The sequence below is a fragment of the Tricharina praecox genome (assembly GCF_024521635.1).
Source record: "Tricharina praecox strain CBS 144465 chromosome Unknown BZA05scaffold_7, whole genome shotgun sequence".
Classification (NCBI taxonomy): Eukaryota; Fungi; Ascomycota; class Pezizomycetes; order Pezizales; family Pyronemataceae; genus Tricharina; species Tricharina praecox.
Genome location: NW_026250409.1, coordinates 1,409,487 through 1,429,810, shown reverse-complemented (window position 1 = coordinate 1,429,810; position 20,324 = coordinate 1,409,487). Strand labels below are relative to the sequence as shown.

The 20,324-nt window shown below is 54.9% G+C and overlaps 6 protein-coding genes across 6 annotated transcripts; 5 read left to right on the top strand and 1 right to left on the bottom strand.

The window, feature by feature from the left end:
- The first annotated feature begins 2,958 nt into the window (after nt 1–2,958).
- On the top strand, nt 2,959–3,407 carry BZA05DRAFT_393191 (uncharacterized protein). Its single transcript, XM_051483192.1, has one exon. The coding sequence runs from the start codon at nt 3,046–3,048 to the stop codon at nt 3,256–3,258; it is 213 nt and encodes a 70-aa protein (XP_051341429.1). The 5' UTR covers nt 2,959–3,045; the 3' UTR covers nt 3,259–3,407.
- BZA05DRAFT_393190 (uncharacterized protein) lies at nt 3,325–3,655 on the top strand. Its single transcript, XM_051483191.1, has one exon. The coding sequence runs from the start codon at nt 3,349–3,351 to the stop codon at nt 3,607–3,609; it is 261 nt and encodes an 86-aa protein (XP_051341428.1). The 5' UTR covers nt 3,325–3,348; the 3' UTR covers nt 3,610–3,655.
- Nucleotides 3,656–7,190: 3,535 nt separating this feature from the next.
- On the top strand, nt 7,191–7,733 carry BZA05DRAFT_393189 (uncharacterized protein). The gene has a single exon (XM_051483190.1). It carries the CDS (start codon nt 7,244–7,246, stop codon nt 7,643–7,645), a length of 402 nt encoding a protein of 133 aa, XP_051341427.1. The 5' UTR covers nt 7,191–7,243; the 3' UTR covers nt 7,646–7,733.
- A 1,799-nt stretch (nt 7,734–9,532) lies between these two features.
- Nucleotides 9,533–12,888, bottom strand: BZA05DRAFT_254913 (fungal-specific transcription factor domain-containing protein). The gene is made up of 5 exons (XM_051480077.1): nt 12,374–12,888; nt 12,043–12,236; nt 10,767–11,958; nt 10,521–10,703; nt 9,533–10,457 (listed from the first exon to the last, which is right to left on the bottom strand). The coding sequence occupies exons 1-5, from the start codon at nt 12,763–12,765 to the stop codon at nt 9,659–9,661; spliced, it is 2,760 nt and encodes a 919-aa protein (XP_051341426.1). The 5' UTR covers nt 12,766–12,888; the 3' UTR covers nt 9,533–9,658.
- A 1,206-nt stretch (nt 12,889–14,094) lies between these two features.
- Nucleotides 14,095–14,840, top strand: BZA05DRAFT_254901 (uncharacterized protein). Its single transcript, XM_051480076.1, has one exon. It carries the CDS (start codon nt 14,303–14,305, stop codon nt 14,753–14,755), a length of 453 nt encoding a protein of 150 aa, XP_051341425.1. The 5' UTR covers nt 14,095–14,302; the 3' UTR covers nt 14,756–14,840.
- A 3,893-nt stretch (nt 14,841–18,733) lies between these two features.
- Nucleotides 18,734–19,099, top strand: BZA05DRAFT_254881 (uncharacterized protein). Its single transcript, XM_051480075.1, has one exon. It carries the CDS (start codon nt 18,854–18,856, stop codon nt 19,058–19,060), a length of 207 nt encoding a protein of 68 aa, XP_051341424.1. The 5' UTR covers nt 18,734–18,853; the 3' UTR covers nt 19,061–19,099.
- Nucleotides 19,100–20,324: the final 1,225 nt, after the last annotated feature.

Genomic DNA, 20,324 nt, shown 5'->3' with positions numbered 1-20,324 from the left:
ACATAGCCTGGGGCTCTGGCACAGCTACATATCGTACCTTCCCACTCAACAACACTCTACCTACTCTACTCGGATGCGCCGGCCGTATCCGCGGAAATCCTTGCGGCTCGATTTGACTTGACTCTACTTGTCTTTAGCTACCTATGATGTGTGAATTCCCTGGTGATGCATGGAAGCCACCAAGGTGCACTGGGGACCCGGTAGAGTACTCGTACTTTGGACACAGTACACACAGCAACTAAACCCGGGTACCGCATTGGTCCGGCCAAATGCGACGAGAAAGTTTAAGGGAGTCTCACGCTGGACGCTGGAGGGGCCACGCAGGCAGGGGCTGCGGAACTAGCGCCGTCAAGGCGTTGAGTTGGAGATGCGGAGAGGAATTACGACTAGGCACGGTATGGTAGGTACGAAGGTACGAGGTATGTATGGAGCAGTTGTGTATGTATCGTCACCTGGCACCTGCCCGGCTGCGCGACATAAGCATCCTGCCAGCTGAAAGGTGACATAAGCTTATAGGTTAACTATCCTTCGACGCCAGATGTCAAATACATTCCTATGCATCAGTAATCGTGTAGGCGGAGTACGAGCGATACGATGTCGTTAAGTCACGGGGGAGGTAAGGTGCTTGCCTGAGAGACTCTATGTGCCGTATGGCGTCAGTCGTGATCAGTCGGCGGAGTACGAGAACAAGAATCGCTGCCTTTATGGGTACGATACAACCGACGATCCAGTTACTGCCTTGACTCGTCCCCATGCACTCCCCAACCCCGGCCACTGTGGCGATGCGTCTTTGGGGGCTATAAAGAAGTTGTCGTGCTCTTCCCGTTCCCCCCCTCGCCACATCAAACCACGCCTACTCCACATACCTTGTAGCTTCTCCAACCACGAAACGAAGAAAAAGGCGAACCAACGAACGAATCAAACGAACGAAGCGAACGAAGCGAACGAACCAAACGAACCAAACGAACGAAACCAACGAACGAACAACTCCTCAACAAAGAAAGAAAAAAGCCAAGCCATGAGATTCACATCAGCCATCATCCTTGTCCTTGGCCTCGCGGCAAGTGTTGTCAGTGCCAACGACTACTACGAGCTCGAGGCTCGCGCAAAGAAGGCCAAGATTGGCGGTTCCGGCGGCGACGATAATGCATCCGTTTGTATGGCCTCCCCTCTCCTTCCGTCTTTATTTTCTTCTTCTTCTTCTTCTCTTTCCTTTCCCAACAATTGCAACAACACCAACACCAACAATAAAAAGACCCTCAACGCCGTCATCAAGTGAGCAATCGGGACTGACGAGAGAACCAAACGCCCTCTAGCCCAGAACATAGCCATGCCCACGGGGATCCCACGCTTCGCTGGAGCAGCAATCGCGGTCGCCGCCGCCGCCGCTTACTTGTGAGCGAGCATTTATGTCGGTCGCGCGGTGTTGGCAGCGAGCCTTCACGGGCACGATGGTCTGTTAGTTTGTCAGTCAAGGGGGGGGGGGGCGAAGGGGGGTTGCGGATAGTGTAATGTCTGGTGGTGTACGGAGTCGCACGAAAAGCGGAGGTGGTGGCTTACCTATTAGCCGGGGCGAGTTGGTTCCGAAAGGATTATGATTGTATGCAACAGTGCGACTATATACGCTGGGGATGATGTGTGTTGGCAATAATATGCAGTGGACGGTTGCGGCGTCTGTAGTGCTTGGTTTTTCTTTTATCTTTTATGTATGTGTTTGGTTTTTCTTCCAGCGAACGGCCGAGCGATTCGACAGTTTTGACATGTAACTACCATATGAATCGTGTGTTTCCAGATGTCCTCAGTCTTCCTGTGCCTGTGTGGGTGGTGTCTGCCATGTAGGTAGCCGGCGCTGCACATACATGCTCGAGCCAAAAAGGGAGGGGATTCATCGCGAACAGCACGTTAGATACGTGACGAGTTGCCAGCTAAACAGCTAAAAACATATATGATGTGTTCTTTCTCGTCCCCTCTCCACTAGTAGATCATCTCGCCCGCCCACGACACGGTCTGACATCCACCCATCACATCAGCACCAATATCATCATCGTCATCGTTGTCGTCGTCGATTGCGATCATCGCGGGCCCCGCTCACGGCCGTGCCTGTTTGTCGTGTCGTGAGGGGGGAGAGGGGTCCGGTAAGGCTGCGCGAAAGTCCCAACAGCGAGCCTGGAGACGGACTCCATCGATGTCGCGAGTCGCGACGAAGGAGGACTGGGCCAGACTGGACCAGACTGGACCGAACTTGGCCGGATTGGACTGCTGGACTGGACCGGACTGGGAGGCAGAGGACTGGGAGGCAGAGGACTGGGAGGCAGAGGACTGGGAGGCAGAGAAGTGGAGGCTAACGTTCTGAGATCCCACAAAACCCTAACCCGCCCGCCCCGCCCCGCCGGCCCCGTGCCTGCCGAGACTCCAAACAGATCCTGATCGTGAACCTTACTTAGTCCGGGGGAGGGGGGGTGAGCGGCATTGAGGCATGGCGATGGGTACCCAGGTAGCACATACACACAACATAAGCTGATGCTGGTCAAACTGATCAACTAGTGTGCCCGGCCAAGAGTTGGGAGTTGCAGAGTTTGAACGATCGCTGAGCTTCGTTGCACGTCGCATCTCCGTCAGCTGCGCAGTGTGAGTGGAGTAGGTGCGTACTTTCCGCATATGTAACTCCTCTAGATCTCTGCGGGCCTCGTGGCGTGTTCCCTCGCGGGCGGAGGGGGAGGGGCTCTAGATTCCCAAGTCGAGTCGAGACGTTTCACTGCATCCAAAGAACCACCGCACGTGTGCTGGGGGAAGGGGGAGGAGAAGAGGGGGAAAGGCTCCATGATATCATCGTAGCAATAATGCGCACTGCACACTGCACGTACGATCACTCCACCACCGGAAGATTTGTTTTTCTTCTTCGTTTTCTTTTTATTTTCTTTTCTTTCTTTTTATTTTCTCAATGAGATGTTTGCGCCAGCCGGCCAGCCAGCCAGCACATCATCATTATCACCCTTACATTCGAGACATCGAGACAGAACAAGAGACATATCGCGGCGGGACCAGATGCGCGTGTGCGAGGTACTCTACATGCTATGCATCATCATCCTGCGTCGAACAAGATCTTCGTCGACTGACATACAGATCTCCCCTGCCGTAACCATCCCGCACACGAGCAAGCAGGTCATGACTCCGACCATCCCGACTTTGCGGTGCGTTGCACGCTGTATCCCCTCACCCAACCTCATCATCCGCACAACTGAACCCGTCGGAAAGTAAACAACATCATCGTCATCATCATCACACGACTGGGCACCGTAGTGGCCAGGCCAGGCCAGGGGACAACAGGGGAAACCGGGAAACCCGAACATGACATGCGATGCATCCTGCTCGGCACAAGCCAATTCGCCGAGAAATTTCCGCCTGCTTGTCTGCCTGATTGCTTGCTTGACTGCTTCAGCGCCGGCATACTCGTCGAACTCCGTGCCGCGCAGACAGGGGGAGGCTGCTGGAGAAATCAGTCGCAGGCCCAAGGCGCTCACCTCCTCGAACCACAGTAAGTGTACATACGTGCGTGCGTGCTTTACTCGCTGGGCCCGGCCGGAAAGCTCGTCGGTCGAGCGAGCGTAGCCTGGCCCGCGCGCCCCCAGCTCAGAGTTTTTCCATCCGGGGGGTGGGGGACCGAAGACTGGGGACGGAGTGGGGGGGTCGGGGGAAGGAGAGCGTGGGGCGTCTCCCGTATGTAGGTACTAATGACTACTAAAGCATGTATCTCTCTGCTCTCCCCCCACACACAAAAAAAAACGACATCCACCACCACCACCACCATCACCACCACCACATAAAAATTCCAACGGCCAGTGCAGTGCAGTGCAGTGCGCCCTGCTTCTTCGTCCTGCACACTCACCTACCTACATAGCCCCATGCCATCGCCCCGCGCCGCCGGACTCCGGATGCGGACGATCCAGGAACCCCATGCCCCCTCCGAGTCGCCGCCTGATGATTTACCAAAGTTTATTCTGTGACTCCTGCAATCACTGAAACATCGCACGGCTAGAACGACCGGAAATCTGTGACCCCTCCGCCTCGAAGTATAGATGGCATTTGTACCTATGTAGGTGCGAAGGAAGGAAAGTCTAGGCTGCGGCAGGAGACTGCCACATCCGCGTCCGCGCGAGGAAGGACGGACTGACGGACGGGACGGCAGCACGTACTTACATACGCGCGGGTGGCTTGTCGATCCCAGACCGGCCCAGCCGGTCCAGATGGAAATATGTATGCACCGGCAACGGCAACGGTATGTACTCGGGTGTGAGGGAAGGTCGTGCACCACCACTACTACCAAATGGCGCTTAATGGGGTGCACCACATACCCTTACACCCGTGTACGCGATGCCAGAGCGATTTGTCATGCTTCACGTGCGTTCATCGGGGCTCACTCGACGCTCTGTGGCACGACGAGCGTTGGATTGTGATGATTGAGTCTTAAGCCTCGAGAGAAGGTAGAAAAGAGGGGTAAACCCCCAACGCCTCCCGTCATGGCTGAATAAGCAACGAACGTGATAGTACAATAGCAAGCCCGCGGAACGCTGGGCAATCAGGAGCTCGAAAGTGACCCCAGACTGCAGATACGATCGGGAGCTCGTATCTGATATGGCTTTAGTAAGTCGTACGCGTCGGAGGAAATATGAGGAACGTGAAGAAGACGGCGAAGAAGAAGAAGCATGGAGGGGCTATGGACGAGTTGAGAGGATGGGTAGTGACAGCAGTGTTCTTCCAGATGTGCGTCGCAGAAGGTAATCCAACTCGCTGTCCGAATGTAGCTATCACGCTGAACCGGCTTGCGCTCTACGTGTCTGGCGTAGGAACGAACATAATCCTTTTTTTGTTACGTCGTGCTCGCTTTCAGTCCAGACTCCGTAATATAGTCTGGGAGCAGGCTTTCCGCTGGGCGTCAGCCTAACCCCGCCATGTCGCCTGCTCCAGACCCTTCAGCCGGTGAGGCGGTGACCATCTCTGACAGCTTCTTGCTTCGCGGCCAGAATATGGCATCGCTCTTGTTGAAGGAACACAATCCAGATTCCAGACTTATAGCTGCATGCGGGGGTGTTGCAATTCTCGTTTAAAGGCCACATCATCACTCATCCAAGCCATTGCACATTTGTCATATTGGTAATATTTATAAACGTCGAGAATCCTGTTTGATTTTCAAACTTGCTTCTCTTTCTTTCTGGTACGTCTGGCTGGGTGGTCATCCGCTGTGCTTTGCGAATCAATCGACAGAAATATTTACTCGTACTTTTCCACAGGGGGCACAAGAAGGACTTCGAGTGCTGGTGTGTGATTGTCACTCCTGCGCCACTAGGTAGCAACGGACGCGCCGAATTTTTCGAGAGTGGTTGGGCTGTGTAGAGCGAGTATTACCCCAGCGGGTATTCGATGCTACAGTCAATGTACATCCCGAAGGATAGCACGGGCAGATTGATCATTTCCGTTGTCGGCGATCCGCACATCTACCTACCTGCCTACCTACCTCCTTAGTACCTACTACACAATTGGCAGATTGTACCGGCTGTGCACATTGTACGAGGAGCCCATAGAATAGCACGCACGGCTGCCGGGTAGGTTCGCATCTTCAAAGTGGTATGTATTCGCTCAATTGGTAAGATCGCGAGATGTCCTGTCGAAGGTTCATACAATGTTGTTCTCCCAGTCTCCAGGTGGACTAGGCCTATCGACAATTCTTAAACTGGCTCTGAAAGTGATCGAACGATTGCACTGAACCGGCGAACCAATTGTGTCAGAGCTGAGCTGAATACCCACCCGAAAGTGGTGTGTAGCTACTAGCTAGTACTGGCTCAGCAATGTGGCGCCGCTCTCGACAACTCAAATCTTGAATCTCGATGGTAAGAGAGGGATCGACTGTGTTGGATAGATCATAGGAGCACTTCAGAGGGATTCTGCGGTGATGCATCTGTCTGACGGACGCCATGAATCCATGATTGCTTGCGTAATGCTTGGTAAGGAGCGGTCGGACTGGAGAGGTAATGGCACCAGGCTCCCCTTAAAACCCACTCGCCTGCAACCTCACGGACGGCAAGATTCCGTGGAGCGATGGGGACGCACATGGTGGTGTTGAATGGCGACTCGTAGAGGGTCTGCTAACTGTGGCGGTAATGGAGCGTCGCACACCTCTGACGACCATGTCCCGCTGGAAGATCCATTCATTCCTTTCACCACTTTGGCCACAATTCTTAATGCCAGGGAAGTCAGCTACTGGGGCCATTGATGAATGGGTTCGTCCAATCCTTCGACAGCGTAGCCTTCAACTGACTTGACGTTATAACCACATGTTTCTTATGTTCGGTCCGGGTACTTTATATATGCATAATTGAATGCGCACAGTGTGTCCACTGGTTTCATTGTTTGCTTTCGTTTTCCGGATTAAACCGAGGGATTCCGGGGAACCGGGAAACCGGGGAACCGGGGAACTCTCTTTACCTCATCATGATGAGTTTTGCGCCCTGTGAAGATTAATGGAAGCCCGTTGCACAGGACTAATACTATTATTCCTACTAGGTACCTACTTCTTGCCGCTTGACGACCTCTCCAAACTATTGCTCCGCTCAAGACCAAAGCACCCCACTTCACGATCCACATCGTCACGCATGAATGATGAGACAGCGAGGAAGAAGCCGGGACCAAACCTGCGGAGGATACTCGTGAAGACCTATTGACAAGATCCTTGCCCAACACCACACCCCCCCATCCGCGACCCACTACTCTCGACTTTCGCCCAGAACAAACTTTCATTTCCACAAACGCCACTCATTGTCCGGATGATCCTCTATGAACCCGGGAGTGCTTATTCCATCACAATATATCACCCGATACCACCTGTCCTACTACAGTTCCAAGCTCCAAAATCCCACTGGGAGGCTTGGAGCACATGTTAAATGGGTATCCCAGGCCGAATAACGAGTAGTTAGCAGAGCTGACCGACCCAAGCCGCACGCCGGCCGCGAACTCCCCCCGACACCAACAATCCGCGCTGCACCGCAGCGATCCGCGTCGCGAGGAATTATCCATCCCGCAGCGCCGCAGGGCCGTATGTAGCGGAAGCCCCATCCGCCCCCCGACTGCCCCCCGGCCGACCGACCGAGCCAAACGCGGATGTGTATTATGTACCTACCTTGGTGGGTACATGTTTGCCTACATACATACCTGCTGGCTTAGGTGCACACACGACACGACACGTAGGTATATGTATATATATCGGCATGTACCACTTGCTTGCTTGCTTCCTTGCGCAGTGCCGTGCACGCTGCATTGCGCTGCATCCTTGTATGTGCGTACATACATGATATACATGCTGTACTCTACATGCTGTACTCTACGGTATATACTTATCTACCTTCTCGCACACGCGCCGTCTAGTGGTCCACTCATTCCCCCCAGGCTCCGGGCGTGGAGAAATACATACATACATACGGTAACCAGCGCATGTACTCATCCCGCATGCATGGAGCCTCGGCGCCCGCTCTTCCTCCCCATACCTCCATACCCCCATACCCACCCGATCAGCCCCATAGCCATCCGATCAGCCCGCTGGGGTACATACATACGTGCGTTGATCCGAGGCGTGGATGGCTCTATGTATGTATAAAGCATGTATATACGGTACATCTGGCTGGCTGGCTGGTGATGGCCTGCGGGATGGGAGGGAGGGAGGGGAGGGAAGCGGAAGGTGGTGGTGGTGGTGGTGGTGGTGGTGGTGGTGGTGGTGGTGGTCGGGGGATGCTTAAATATTGACAGCTGATGTTTCAGCCTTGGATAGATTAGGTAATCTTACTTATGGTAACTACTATATGAGGTAGATATGGTACATACCTAAGCCGTCCCCCGTCCCCCGCTATCTACTCTCTTACTCTCTTTCTCTCTCGAGCAAAAGTTAGCAGTAAGCAGATGAACCGAGGCATCACCACGATCACTCGACATTGTTAGCAATCACCACCCAACTCTAGACCACGAGCCCCTAGAGTAGAGTAGAGTGGACTTCCGTCCCCGAACGCCGGACCTCCCAGATCCAGCCCTCCCATCCCCAGCCCTCCCACCCCCAGCCCTCCCATCCCCGGACCTCCCAGATCCATCACCGGCCAACGAACCTCCTAGGTATGTACATAGTCCTCCCAAACCCACAGATCCTCCGGAACCGGAACTACTTACCTCCATATGTACCTCCATCCCTCCATAACTGCGCTGCGCTATCGCCAAGCCCGCCGCCGCCGCAGTCGATAATAATTGTCGATTGTTGATCAAACGTCGAGAATGCGAGACACGCGCTAAGATGTGCTAAGTAGCTGGCCGCGCCCGGCTCAAGCGGAACGGAGCCGCGCCGGATCCATGCCGGCGCAACGCCGGAGCCCATCCCGGAGCTGCGCCGGAGACGTGGATGGTGAGCGTTGGCGAGCGTTGCAGAGCGCGGCGACTGTTGTAAAAAGGGTATGACGGGTTGACGCTCGGGCCTCAACTTCAACCTCAACCTCAACCTCAACCTCGAGCTGCAGCTGCGGCGGCAGCGGCAGCTCGGCGAGGTTCCTACATACAGCCTACAGCGTAGGTTCGTGATGGGTGAGTGATTTCATACCGCCGCAGCATACAGAGCAGCGAAAGGCCCATCCCCCACGTCACTGGCCGATTGCATTTGCAGATATCTATCACGCTCGGGCTTCAACTTCAACCTCAACCTCGAGCTGTAGCGGCAGCTCGGCGAGGTATGATGGAGTAGGTCCATGAGTTCATGAGTCCATGAGTCCATGAGTCCGTGAAGGATCGTGGTGAGTGATTTCATAGCTTCACACCTTCATACCTCACACCGCAGCAGTACAAAGCCGAATTGTCCGAAAGGCTCGCATCCCCCACGTCACTGGCCGATTGCAGAATATCTCTCACGCTCGGGCTTCAACCTCAACCTCGAGCTGTAGCGGCAGCGGCAGCTCGGCGAGGTTCCTACATACAGCCTACAGGTATGATGGAGTACGGTAGGTCCATGAAGGCGTACATAGGTTCGTGAAGGATCGTGATGAGTGATTTCACACCTCCACACCTCCATACCGCCGCAGTATCTACCCTACCTCTATACAGAGCTGAATTGCGGGACCGGGGGTTCTAGTCAGAAAGGCGCGCACCCTACGTCACTACATAGCCGACGCAAACATATTTCACGCTCATCACATCACGATGCTCAAGATGACGGAATGGCGAGTGCATGTAGTACCAATCTCATGTATTTCCTTCCCTATTCCTTCCCTACCTATCCCACCTATCCCTATCCCTTCCCTAAGTACCTATCCCACCTATCCCTATCCCTATCCCTATTCAATCGCCCTCTAGAGTATCCATCCATCCATCATCTCATCTTATCTTAAGGTGCAAAAAAAAAACCAAGCCCAAAATACCCGGAACTCCATCCCATCAATACCTCAACTCAATACCTCAACACTTGGAACGTGACCTCGGATCGCATGAAGGGTATAGCACAAACACAAGCACAAACATAAAGCGAAGAAAAGAAAAAATAATGAAATCCCAAACCGCAAGCCATGCACAAAAAAAAAACAATGAACCCCCCCAAGCGAAAGTGTGAGAACCAAAAAGCATAAATACCAAACGATACCGACTAGTTGATCTCGGTCTCAAGAACCTGAATCACGTCGTCGAACGAGAGATCCACGCCATCCAAGATCTTGCTCATGTCCTCGAGTCCATTCTCGGTCCACACGGAGCCGAGCTCGAACGCCTTCGACGAGCTGTTGTTTCCGCTCATCGAGAACATGCCGGGCATGCCCTCGTGTCCCAGGAAGGGATCGCAGTCACCGTTGCCTCCGAGGAAGGCATCGAGGTTGTCGCCGTCGGCATCGGGCATCGAAAAGTCCGGGATGCCCGAGTCCATGTTTCCAAAGAGCGGCTTCTGCAGCGAGAAGGGCGACAGGGAATCTTTGTCGTGGCGCGGCGACGGCGGCGCCTGCAGGAAGCTCTCGAGCTTCAGCTGCAGGTCCGACTCGTCGAGCATGTTGGTGGCTTGCGACTGCGACATGCCCATGTCCAGGGACTCCATGTCCGGCGGGGGGGTCAGCGCGGCGTTGGATGGTGGGGCGGTCGCGGGAATCGAGATGGCATTGCCGATGGATCCGAAGTCGCCGGGCGATGACGGGATTTGCAGTCCGAGCTGGTTCTGCTGGTAGCGGGCCCTGCGTCGGTTGGCGTGCTTCCGGAGGTTCTCGACCGGGATGCCGGCCTTCTTGATTGCCGCCTCCAGGAAACCGGTAGCATAGTCCGCGGCGGAGTAAGTCTGTCGCAGACGCTGCAACACCTGCATGCAGAGCGCGAAGCCCTCGAGCGACATCTCCCGAGTCACCGGGTTGGAGGACTTGATGTCGAGGAGATGAATGATGACAGCCGGAAGAATGACGGTAACGCTGAAAAATGACGAGTCAATAAATGTGCATGAATGAGGGATAACCGCGGGAAAAGGCACATACCCTGTAGTAGGCAAGAACCTCACCAAGTCAAACTCGATGAGATCGTCGGCAAGTCGGGTAATCTCGGAGGCAGCCTGTCTGACTTTCTTCCGAGAGATTTCCTGCAGTTCCGACTTTGTTACCGGCGGGTTGTTCGGCGTCGACGGCAGAACTTGCGGCCTGTGCAAAGCGCTCACGGTAGTGCTGTGGAAAAACAATGTCAGCAAACAGAAGAAAAAAAATCCAAGCGATGTTGGGATGACAAACTTGTAGATGAGGTGCAATAACGCTTTGTGCAGAATCAATACAGGGTCTGCCCCAGAGATGCAAGGGGTGCCGTAAACCGCCTCTGGTGGCAAATCGTTGATCCAGGCATCGAGCTCGACGTCGCAAGCCTTGACCTCCTCGCATCCGGGCTCGAGTTTCTTGGGTAACAGCATCATCGTTGTCCTCGTGCTGCCGTCAGCCGTCAGGGAGCCCTGATTAGTGTTCAGAACCGAGTACTGCGCGGTGAGCACGTGGCTGATGCACACGCAGAGCTTGGCCTTTTCGATGCACAGCACCGCTAGCTGTTTCTGTCGCTCGGCGTCCTTCTCTTCGCGTGCGCGCCGCTCGGCGGTCCAGAAGAAAGCCTCGCTCTCGTCGAATCCGATGTCGATTTCAAAGTCTTCGATGGTGAGCATCGGCACGTCGCAGTCCTCGGTCTTTATCCGTGTCGGCCTGCGCATGCCCAGGGCGACCAGTCTGTCCCTCATGTAGCAACTCCACCAGATGCGCTTCCACAGCTTCTGTCGATTCGGGTCCATGTTTGATTTCGCAGGATTGCGGTGGAGACCGATAGTGTGGGAGAGCGAGATGGCCACTCCCATCCAGTGCCAGGTGTCCTTCTGGTCGTCGGGGGTTTCGTACCAGTAGGACATGAGTAGGAGCGCCTGCACGAGGAGCATGCGGTCCTGTTCGTGGTCAAAATCGTAGAGCAGCCTGGTCTTGATGAAGAAGGCTTTCCTGGCGGCTTTGCGCGACGCGTATCCGGCCGCCCGGAGGTGTTCCATCCCCACGAACGCGGTACCGGAGAACATCACGGCCTGGAAGAGCAACAGCCCAGTCTTTCCTTGACTGCCGTCCTCGGTGTTGACGATGCGGATGAATTGCGACTTGTCCAGGAGGGGCATGTAGGGGTGCACAAAGTCAAAGTGCGCCTTCAGCAAGATGGAGCGAAGTGGCTCCTCTGGCAGAGTGAGAGCGCCTTTCCTCCATAGGTACTCGAGATCTTCAGCAGGAATCCGCGAGGGTGTAGGCTTGATGAATCCGGGAAGCTCGAAGCTGGGGAAACCGGCGATCGAGGCCCTGTGAGGGAACGAAGAAGCGGTCGAGGAATTCGTCGAGAGAGAGTTTGTCAGGGACGGCACCGAGCCGTGGGAGGAAGCGAACGATGCGCGGCGGAGACTCTGAGTTTGGTCTGTACACGCAAGTCAGCACCAGGGGAAAAAAAGAAGAAAATTCAAGAAAATTGAACGGGATCGGGGGTGTCCTGCGCGCATACAGATGAGATGGGGAACATGTCCACCAGGTGTCTCCTTATCGGAATGGCCGTCGATCGACATGGCCGATGGCGAAGTAGAGTGTCTCCGATCATGGTTGTGTACATCGACGACCTCTGCGTTGCTGTGGTTGTGGTCATGGTTGTGGCCATGGTTGTGGTTGTTTGAAGCATCCAACTTCAGGCCCCAGTTCTTCCTGCAAGTGACGTCGCGGTTAGGCAATTGATCTGGGAAGTGGGGTGGAGAAGAAAAAGGAAAGAGAAAAAGGAAAAAGGGATGGAAAAAGGAAAGAAACAAGGCACAGAGACAAGGCCAATGGGCAAGGCTGCTTACTTTCTTCGCTTGCTTTCGGTCACGATGCACTCGACTTCGTCCAGTCTGCAGTTGGTGCATGGCGCACCGTGCTCGACCACGTTGCAGCGGACCTTACGTGCGCGGCAGCACTGGCAGGCCTTTGAGGCTCGACGCTTGACGGCCCTGAAGCTGGGGCCGCCGTTGCTGTTGGTATTCGACGAAGGAGCACTCCTCTTCTGGCCGGCTAACTGTGGAGGAGGAGGAGGAGGAGGAGGAGGAGTAGTGGCCGTGGCAGCAGTGGCCGTGGCAGTAGTGGCCGTGGCAGCAGTGGCCGTGACCGTAGCAGCCGTGATCGTGGGTGAAGCAGTGGATGCCGCAGTGCTATTGCTAGCCGGAGCAGCAGCTGCTGCTGTTGTCTCAGTCGAAGCCATGGCTCTGGAGGTTGATTGTTATTGCTTGGGATCTCGGTAGTCTTCTTCGTCGTGTGCTTCCTCCGGGCGTTGTGCGGTGTCACGGCAAGTCACGAAACTCTGCAGTCGCATGGAATGAATAAAGGCGAAAAGAAAATCCGGGGTAGAGGGAGAAGAAGTAGTAGTTGTTGGGGTTGTGGGGATGGAGACGAAGTAGGGGCCCTGATGACATACAGGAGCGGGCGACCGGAGCAATATAAGGGAAAGCATGGAATGCGAACTGCCACCATGGCCACCGCAGGAGCACAACCACCAGCAGCGGACCAGCACCACCACTACCAGCACCACCACCACGACGGCGGCGCACCGTGGATTACACTACTCTCCCTACTATGCGTGCAGTACTTACCACTACCGCTGCCACTATCCAGTTGCCCCCAATCGTCAGCGCGCTCTAGCGCCGTTTCCTCAGTGTTACGCACGAGGGGCAGCGAGCAGCAACAATAAATAACGACCGCTCATGTATACTATACCATACTACTCTATAGTACTATCCCCAATCGAAGCGGACGCTGCAAAATGGCGCAACCCTGGACCAGAGAGAGAGAGAAGTGATGGATGGATGGATGGGAAATCGGCAGGATAACCATCACAGCTGTTGTGTCCATCCATCCATCAGTTCTGGTCCGTCCAGTGCAGCGCCCGCTGCAGGGGCCAAGACCGAACGAACGCACGAACGACCGTCCGTCTTTCCTTTACCCCAGAGTTTCGGACTCGACTGACACGCGTAAATACTTGCTTAGTTAGTTTGCGGACACCGCCCCCAGACGCCAGCGACATGTTTGCGCTCTAGGTAGTTCGACATGGCGTCGAGGAGAGTCGGGGTCTTCTTGACTTGCGCCCATCCGTGCTTGGCGCCTATACACCGACCGACCAACCTCCTCGCCGGGGAACTGTGGGGCAGCCGGCCCTCTCTGTCTCTGTCTGTCTGTCCCTGTCTCTCTCGGTCTCTATGTCCCTCTGTCTTTCGGTCTGTCTCTCGGTCTGTCTCTCGGTCTCTCTCTCTGTCTCGGTCTCTCTCCCGTGATTCCCATCCCCTGATTATCAGCAGCGAGAGAGGACATACGGTACCTCCGTACTAGTCCTCCCCGGAGTCCGATTCGGCGAAGGCTGGGCTGGGCAGTGGGGGAGCGGGTGGATGGTGGGTTACACATTGTGGGGTACTTTCCAGCACCGTTTTCGACCGGGCAAAACCGGCCTACTCACTTACCCCACGAAGACGGAGACACATGCTGTCTGTCACCTGTGAGTGAGCGTGCTGAGCTGAGCTGAGATGGGGCGGGATTCACAAGCGTTGAGTGGCGGTCAGTCTTCACGATCGTATCGTATCGTACCGTGTCGTGCTGACTGCTGGATGACTTGGGATCCGGAGTTTGCACGGGGAAATTTGTCCGCCGAGAGAGCAGAGCAGCTGGAGTAAGCAGACACGTCCCCAAGTATGTAGGTCCCTAGAGTACGCAGCCCAGAGTACCTAAAGCACCTAAAGCACCTAGAGCACATGAAGAAAAAACCAACAAAAAAAAACCACGAAATCAAACAACGGTTCTCCATCTTTCGCCTCGCCTCCTGGCAGTCAGTTCGCCTCCACATGTCGGTCGGCCAATGCAGTCCTGCGGATTATTCCGCGTTAGTTACTAGCTTCCCCCTCCCTCACTCCCGGAGACACCGTTTCGTCCTGCTTTGCCCCATGTTGATGTTGATCGGAAAAGGAAAGAAAAACACCGCCATGCTTTCCCCCTCCCGGACTCGACGACGACTGGGCGACGATGATCGGCATTCATCCACACATATAAAAGTGTGTGGTGGGAAACGAGCAGGAACGCAGGAGCAGGACGGTAGGAAGGCACGAGATAGAGATGGAGATGGAGATGGACTCCTGAGGAGGAGATGTAGGAGTCTTCACCGTATCCACCGTGATAGCGCCACCTGGTGCCCGGGCACGGAGCAGTGAGCACTCGGCGGATTCCCACGGTAGAGTATCATATACTTCCCATACTTCCCATACTTCCCATACTTCCCATACTTCCCATACTTCCCATACTTCCCATACTTCCCATACTTCCCATACTTCCCATACTTCCCATACTTCCCATACTTCCCATACTTCCCATACCCCCCATACCTACCGTACATACACACATGCACACGGAGCACCTGCTCCACCTGACCGTGCGGAAGAATCTGCGGAACGAAGCCAGTGTGGACATATCGTACATATCATCTCGGAAGCGGAGGAATCTTCGATCACATCACAGGGCACGGCGGAAAAACTGTAATTCCTGAGCATACCGGAGCAAGTATGGAAGGTATGTATGTAAATAGTTTCATACCGCAGAATGAGATGCACATCATCATCACGTATGAAGATGCCGACCAACCATCTCGCGGCGGTATGTACGGTGTGTAGAGTTTGTGTACCTGGATCGATCTCGCGGAGTCCACACACGACACACGACGGAAGTCTGCAGCGCCGGAGCTCCTCTCCCGTGAGGCCAATTGGCCACGAGCCAGCCAGCCAGCCTTTGCACCCGCACCGCACGGAAGGGGCCTTCTCATGGTGGGTGGATGGGTGGATGGGTGCGTATGATACCTCCTACATACACATACCCACATACATCCCACCTACATACCGCTGCCGTAGGTGGTGTCCAGCGGTGGTGGTGGGGCAGCCTCCCCTCCCAACCCTCCCCGGCAACCGGTTCGGCTACGGACGAACGGAGAAATATTACCAGCGTACGGCACACCGACCGAAATGCTGCAGCACGCAGAAAAGAAGGAAGAAAAATTCCTCCTCCTCCCTTTGCTTTGCTTTGCTTCTTCGGACGGCCCCCGCCCGGACGGACAGGCCGGGCGGTTTGGATGTCGCTCCCACCAGCAGCAACCAGCAGAACTGCCCCGGAAGCGCAGCCTTGAGTCAACGGCTGGAAAGGACGGAAAATAAGAAGAAGAAGAAATTCACGCATACACGGAGTTACCTACGATACCTCCCCTCGTGGAGAAAAAAAAAAGGAAAAGGAACGACTACCTCAGTCGGAAACTTTCCGACTGGTACATATAGTTATACCGTTGACTTGACTGCAGGAAGGAAGCTGTTCGCCCCGGATCTGCAACTATCTACATATCGCCAAACTTGTCTGCACCAAACCTGTCCGCACCAGCCCAGCCAATCCAGCCAGAACCAAATCTAATCCAGCCCAGCCCAGCCCAACGAGACCGTTGAGTTCCCGCTCATCGCCATGTTTCCTTTTGCCGGGAAAGAAAGGATGCAGCGGAAGGACAAGTTCAAGTTCAAGTAGAAGTATAAGTGACGATCCCACTCGCTTCCTCAGCCGTTGGGATATCGATTATGAATCGAGAATCCACAATTGAAGTTCACCTAGGTAGTTATCCCGTGAACTCGCTGGGCAGCTGGAGTGGACGCCATCGATCAGTCTCCACACCCCCCCTGTATCCCCCCCCCCTGTGTTTTCCCACCAATCGATAGGCTAGCAGTAGCACTCCCCTAGCACTCCCCTAGCAGTGCTCTAGCAGTCCTCTAGCCGTTTTTTCCGCGAGCTGCTCGCTGCTCGCTGCGGACTACGAGCAAGCATCCGAGCCAAGCCTGCCCATGCAGACTACTGGAAATACTATTTTCCCGCCGCTGGCCGGTGCTGCTGCCACCACTGCCACCCCTGCCTGTCCGCAAACCAAAACCAAACCAAACCAAACCAAACCAAACCAAACCAAACCAAACTTTGACTCCTGAGGGCCTGAGGCATTTCCCTCGCTTGCAGGATGCTGGGGCGCCTGGGCATGTTTGGGTGGGTGTGCAGGCGCGCGACGGACGCATGGCCCATCCCCCTTCCAGCCATCCCAGCTTCTCGGGAGCTTGCAACTTGCCAGGAAAATCTCGGATGATGTAGGGATGTCGACGAAGGGGAGCTGTCGCTCACGATGCGGATGGATGTGGATGAGTGAGGGGGCGGGAGAGGGGGAGGGGGAGATGGATATGGTGATCGTATTCAGGCAGATACTGGTACCTATGTGCAATCTGATGGGTGGCTATGTATGCATCTCACCGACCGGTTCCTATCGCGACTCTTGTGGGTAGAGTATTATCGTGAAACAAAAGTTATGCGCGCAAGTCGTTTCTCTATTTCGGATGAGTGATGGGATCGTGAAACTTCTGGTTGCTGGGTAACAAGGGGAGACGGCGATGGAGACGGGGGAGACGGAGACGGGGCGAACGGAGATGGAGATGGAGACGGCGACGGAGACAGAAAACCAGAAACAGAAAACCGGGTCACTCGTACATACCGCACTCACCTTGAGATGAGCATTGCATTTCCTCCGAGTGTCACCTCTCACCTCTCATTTCGATTCTCGCTCATGTCATGACGTGAAGATGTCGCACCCGCACCGTATATAAGTTCTTCAGTATAGCACCACCCACCGTCCAGTGTCCACCGTCCAGTGTCCACCGTCCACCCACCGTCCACGGACCACGGGAAAGCCGACGATGCTTCATGGTGGCGCCGGTGGAGATGACGATGCACACGATGCACATGGGGCAAGGTGGAGACATGGTGGGGTCGCAAATCCGAAGTCAACTCCTGTCCACTATCCAGACTCGCTCCCTCCCTCCCTCCGCGCCGTCCCATCCCATCCCATCCGTTCCCTTCCCTTCCCTTCCCCCACAGAAGCAAAGGCCCGCTGCCCCGCTACTCCGCTGCCCCGCTCCCCCGCAGCTCCGCGCGCGCGCAGAACCGATGGCCCGATCTGGGCATGTATGTAGCTTCCAAGCACCTGGGCGTCTCCATACGGACATACACACACAGCATGCGGACTTGCGAGTTTCCCTTGCCCCTCCAAATAAATCAGCCGATTTATACATACAGATCATACATGATACCGTATCCATGATCTCAGCGGCGGGCGGCGGTTCTTTCCTTTGCTTGCTTTGCTTGCTTTGCTTTGCCACGCCCGTTGTTTCCTTGCGATGGGATGGGATGGGATGGGATAGAGGATGTGTGTGTGTGTGTGTGTGTGTGTGTGTGTCCCTAGAAAAAGAAAACGAAAAGGCGGAAGGTGCTCGCGTGTCCCTCGCTGCCGTGAGACCGGGCCAATCATTAGGCTGGACGGGAACTGGGGAACCCTAACCTGCGCTTCCTTCCTTCCTTCCTTCCAGCCGTGAACGGTGAGGGAGGGAGGGAGGGAGCCGTAACCGTAGAGCACTCCACATACGGTACATGCCTGGAGTACCTGGAGTAGAGAACGGAGGGTAGTTACGGATCATCACCCATCGTTCATCGTTCATCGGCCATTCGTTTCCTAGTCAAGTCCGGCCGGAGGAAACTGCCAGTATCTGCATAACTACACCGCGATCCATCGCATCTCGTCTGCCGACATATATACCATCACACATACATAAAAGGTATCATACATACAGCCGAATAGCGCTCGCTCGCTCATGGTCGATAGCCAGAGCAGAGTAGGTGAAACGAACAGTCGGGGCCGGCGTGCGCGAGGATATCTCGGGTGAGGTCAGATCGTGAACTTAACTCTTCACCTCGAACGGGACGTCATAGGTAGAGTAGGTAGGTACAATATGTACCGCATCGCTATCGCATCGCATCGCTATCGCAGCCAGCCTGTGGGTGTCTGCGGCGGTTCGTCTGGCGGTTTTGATCCCTGTGGAGACTATGTTTACCTATCATACATATCTGCGAGCAATTACCACACTCAGTACGAAACATTTCTACCTACTCATCTACTCGTCTACGGTACATACCGTACAGTACATGTCCGAGCGGTGAGTGCGCGTGTTAAAGTGCCGTACATACACGACATACACGACATATATGGTGACGGAAATACCGGTACATACCGCCATCCCCAACCGCGTCCCCGTCCCCATCTCCTTCATACCACTCTATAGACTATAGTTGTGGGCGTAAGTAAATAGGAAACGACACCCTTCAGGCTTCAAGTTCAGGCTTCTAGAATACCAACCTGCTTAATCCGACGGTCGACCTGCCCTGATCCTGACCATTCCGGCAACGGTCAATTAATGATCCGTGACCGCCGTCAGTCAGTCGGTCGGTTCGTTCGGTTCGGACATGATTGGCATCGAGCATCGCGCAACCTGGTCTGTGGGATTTTCTGGTTCATTGGTTCGTTGGTTCGTTGGTTCGTTGGTTCGTTGGTTCGTTGGTTCGTTGGTTCGATGTTGATCCATATTCCAGCAGCCCTTTTTAGTTTTCCGTGTCTCGTTTGACACGGTTGTCGGTGTCAGGTGTCAGGTGCCAGCGTCATGGGTTGAACGTGGAACGCTACTATACCGGTATGATACTAACTATGGGGAATGGCACATTCCGCACTCGCACGTCGAGCAAACACGGAGATATCCATCCATGGTCTGAAGTGTTAGCGACAGGTGGCAGGTGGCAGGTAGCAGGTGAGAGAACGTGCTTCGTATGTATGATCTACATACATGGTAAGAAGTTACCTCGGCACGATTCACGTGTGCGTGTACCCATGTGTGTATAAAAAAAATCCCCCGGAAGCGGACCGACGACCGACGACCGACGACCGTTGATACGATACCTACCTCCCTCGCCGGCGGCCGCCACCACACCCATACATACCGGTACGCAAACGTAAAGTGCTCGCTAAAGCTGCTATTCGCTACTACATAGAGTGTCGATATAATATTGTGACGCCGAGCGGAATTGCATGAAGTGCGCCGAGTTTTCTAGAATCTGGGATATAGTAGAGTGCGCGCAGAAGCAGATTGCAGCTGCACCGGCGCTGCCGAGCTTCACATGGAGCAAGATTGATCCACGGCCGCGTGTCAGGACTCGGCGCCCTGGCCGTGAGGGCAAGCGATGGCCCTCTACTCAGGCATGTAGGTATGTGCACACCGTATCCCGTGTCTGCAGCTGACGATGCGGGACACCGACACCGACAGACACATGTGACATGTGAAAGCTCGAACTCGCGAGCCGATTCGCAGTCAACACGTACATGTCATACTCTTATTCTCTACTCTACTGCACGTCAAATCCCACCCCGCACTCCCACCCGGAGTTTCACCGCACGGACATATCTCCGGCAGCGGCCACCCCGGCAGCGCCGAGTCGGAGTCGGCGTCGGAGTTTGCCAGCGCGAAATCTCCGATTCCCCTAACTACTCTATACGTCAGCCAACGGCTCGTGTCGTAAAGGAGTCCGAATGACCAGACTAAATCGAGTTCTCTCGAGGCTTGGGTGCTTGGATGCTTGGATGCTTGGTGGCGGCGGAGGTCGCGTGGAATTTGCACGTGTGGGGTGTTTATGTGTCGTTTTGATGCAGCCTGCAGGTACGAAATAGAAACTCTAGTATACCCGCCGCGGTTATCTGCGGCGTTTGCATCGAGATGTTGCCAGCTTTATCCACACGGCCGGCACCCCGCGTTCTGCCCTGACGGGCTGACAGTGACGTCTGTGCCCGATCCGACACTAGCCGCAATAGAGAGAGAGTTTGAAGAATGGAGGACGAAC

Bases quoted from the DNA above. Each gene is read 5' to 3' on its own strand.
- BZA05DRAFT_393191 (XM_051483192.1), top strand. From the start codon at position 3,046: ATGCGCGTGTGCGAGGTACTCTACATGCTATGCATCATCATCCTGCGT.
- BZA05DRAFT_393190 (XM_051483191.1), top strand. From the start codon at position 3,349: ATGACATGCGATGCATCCTGCTCGGCACAAGCCAATTCGCCGAGAAAT.
- BZA05DRAFT_393189 (XM_051483190.1), top strand. From the start codon at position 7,244: ATGTATATATATCGGCATGTACCACTTGCTTGCTTGCTTCCTTGCGCA.
- BZA05DRAFT_254913 (XM_051480077.1), bottom strand. From the start codon at position 12,765: ATGGCTTCGACTGAGACAACAGCAGCAGCTGCTGCTCCGGCTAGCAAT. The intron at 12,237-12,373 runs GTAAGCAGCCTT...CGTCACTTGCAG, and splicing joins ACCGAAAGCAAGCGAAGAAA to GAAGAACTGGGGCCTGAAGT. The intron at 10,458-10,520 runs GTATGTGCCTTT...GTCATTTTTCAG, and splicing joins AGGTTCTTGCCTACTACAGG to CGTTACCGTCATTCTTCCGG.
- BZA05DRAFT_254901 (XM_051480076.1), top strand. From the start codon at position 14,303: ATGAAGAAAAAACCAACAAAAAAAAACCACGAAATCAAACAACGGTTC.
- BZA05DRAFT_254881 (XM_051480075.1), top strand. From the start codon at position 18,854: ATGATCCGTGACCGCCGTCAGTCAGTCGGTCGGTTCGTTCGGTTCGGA.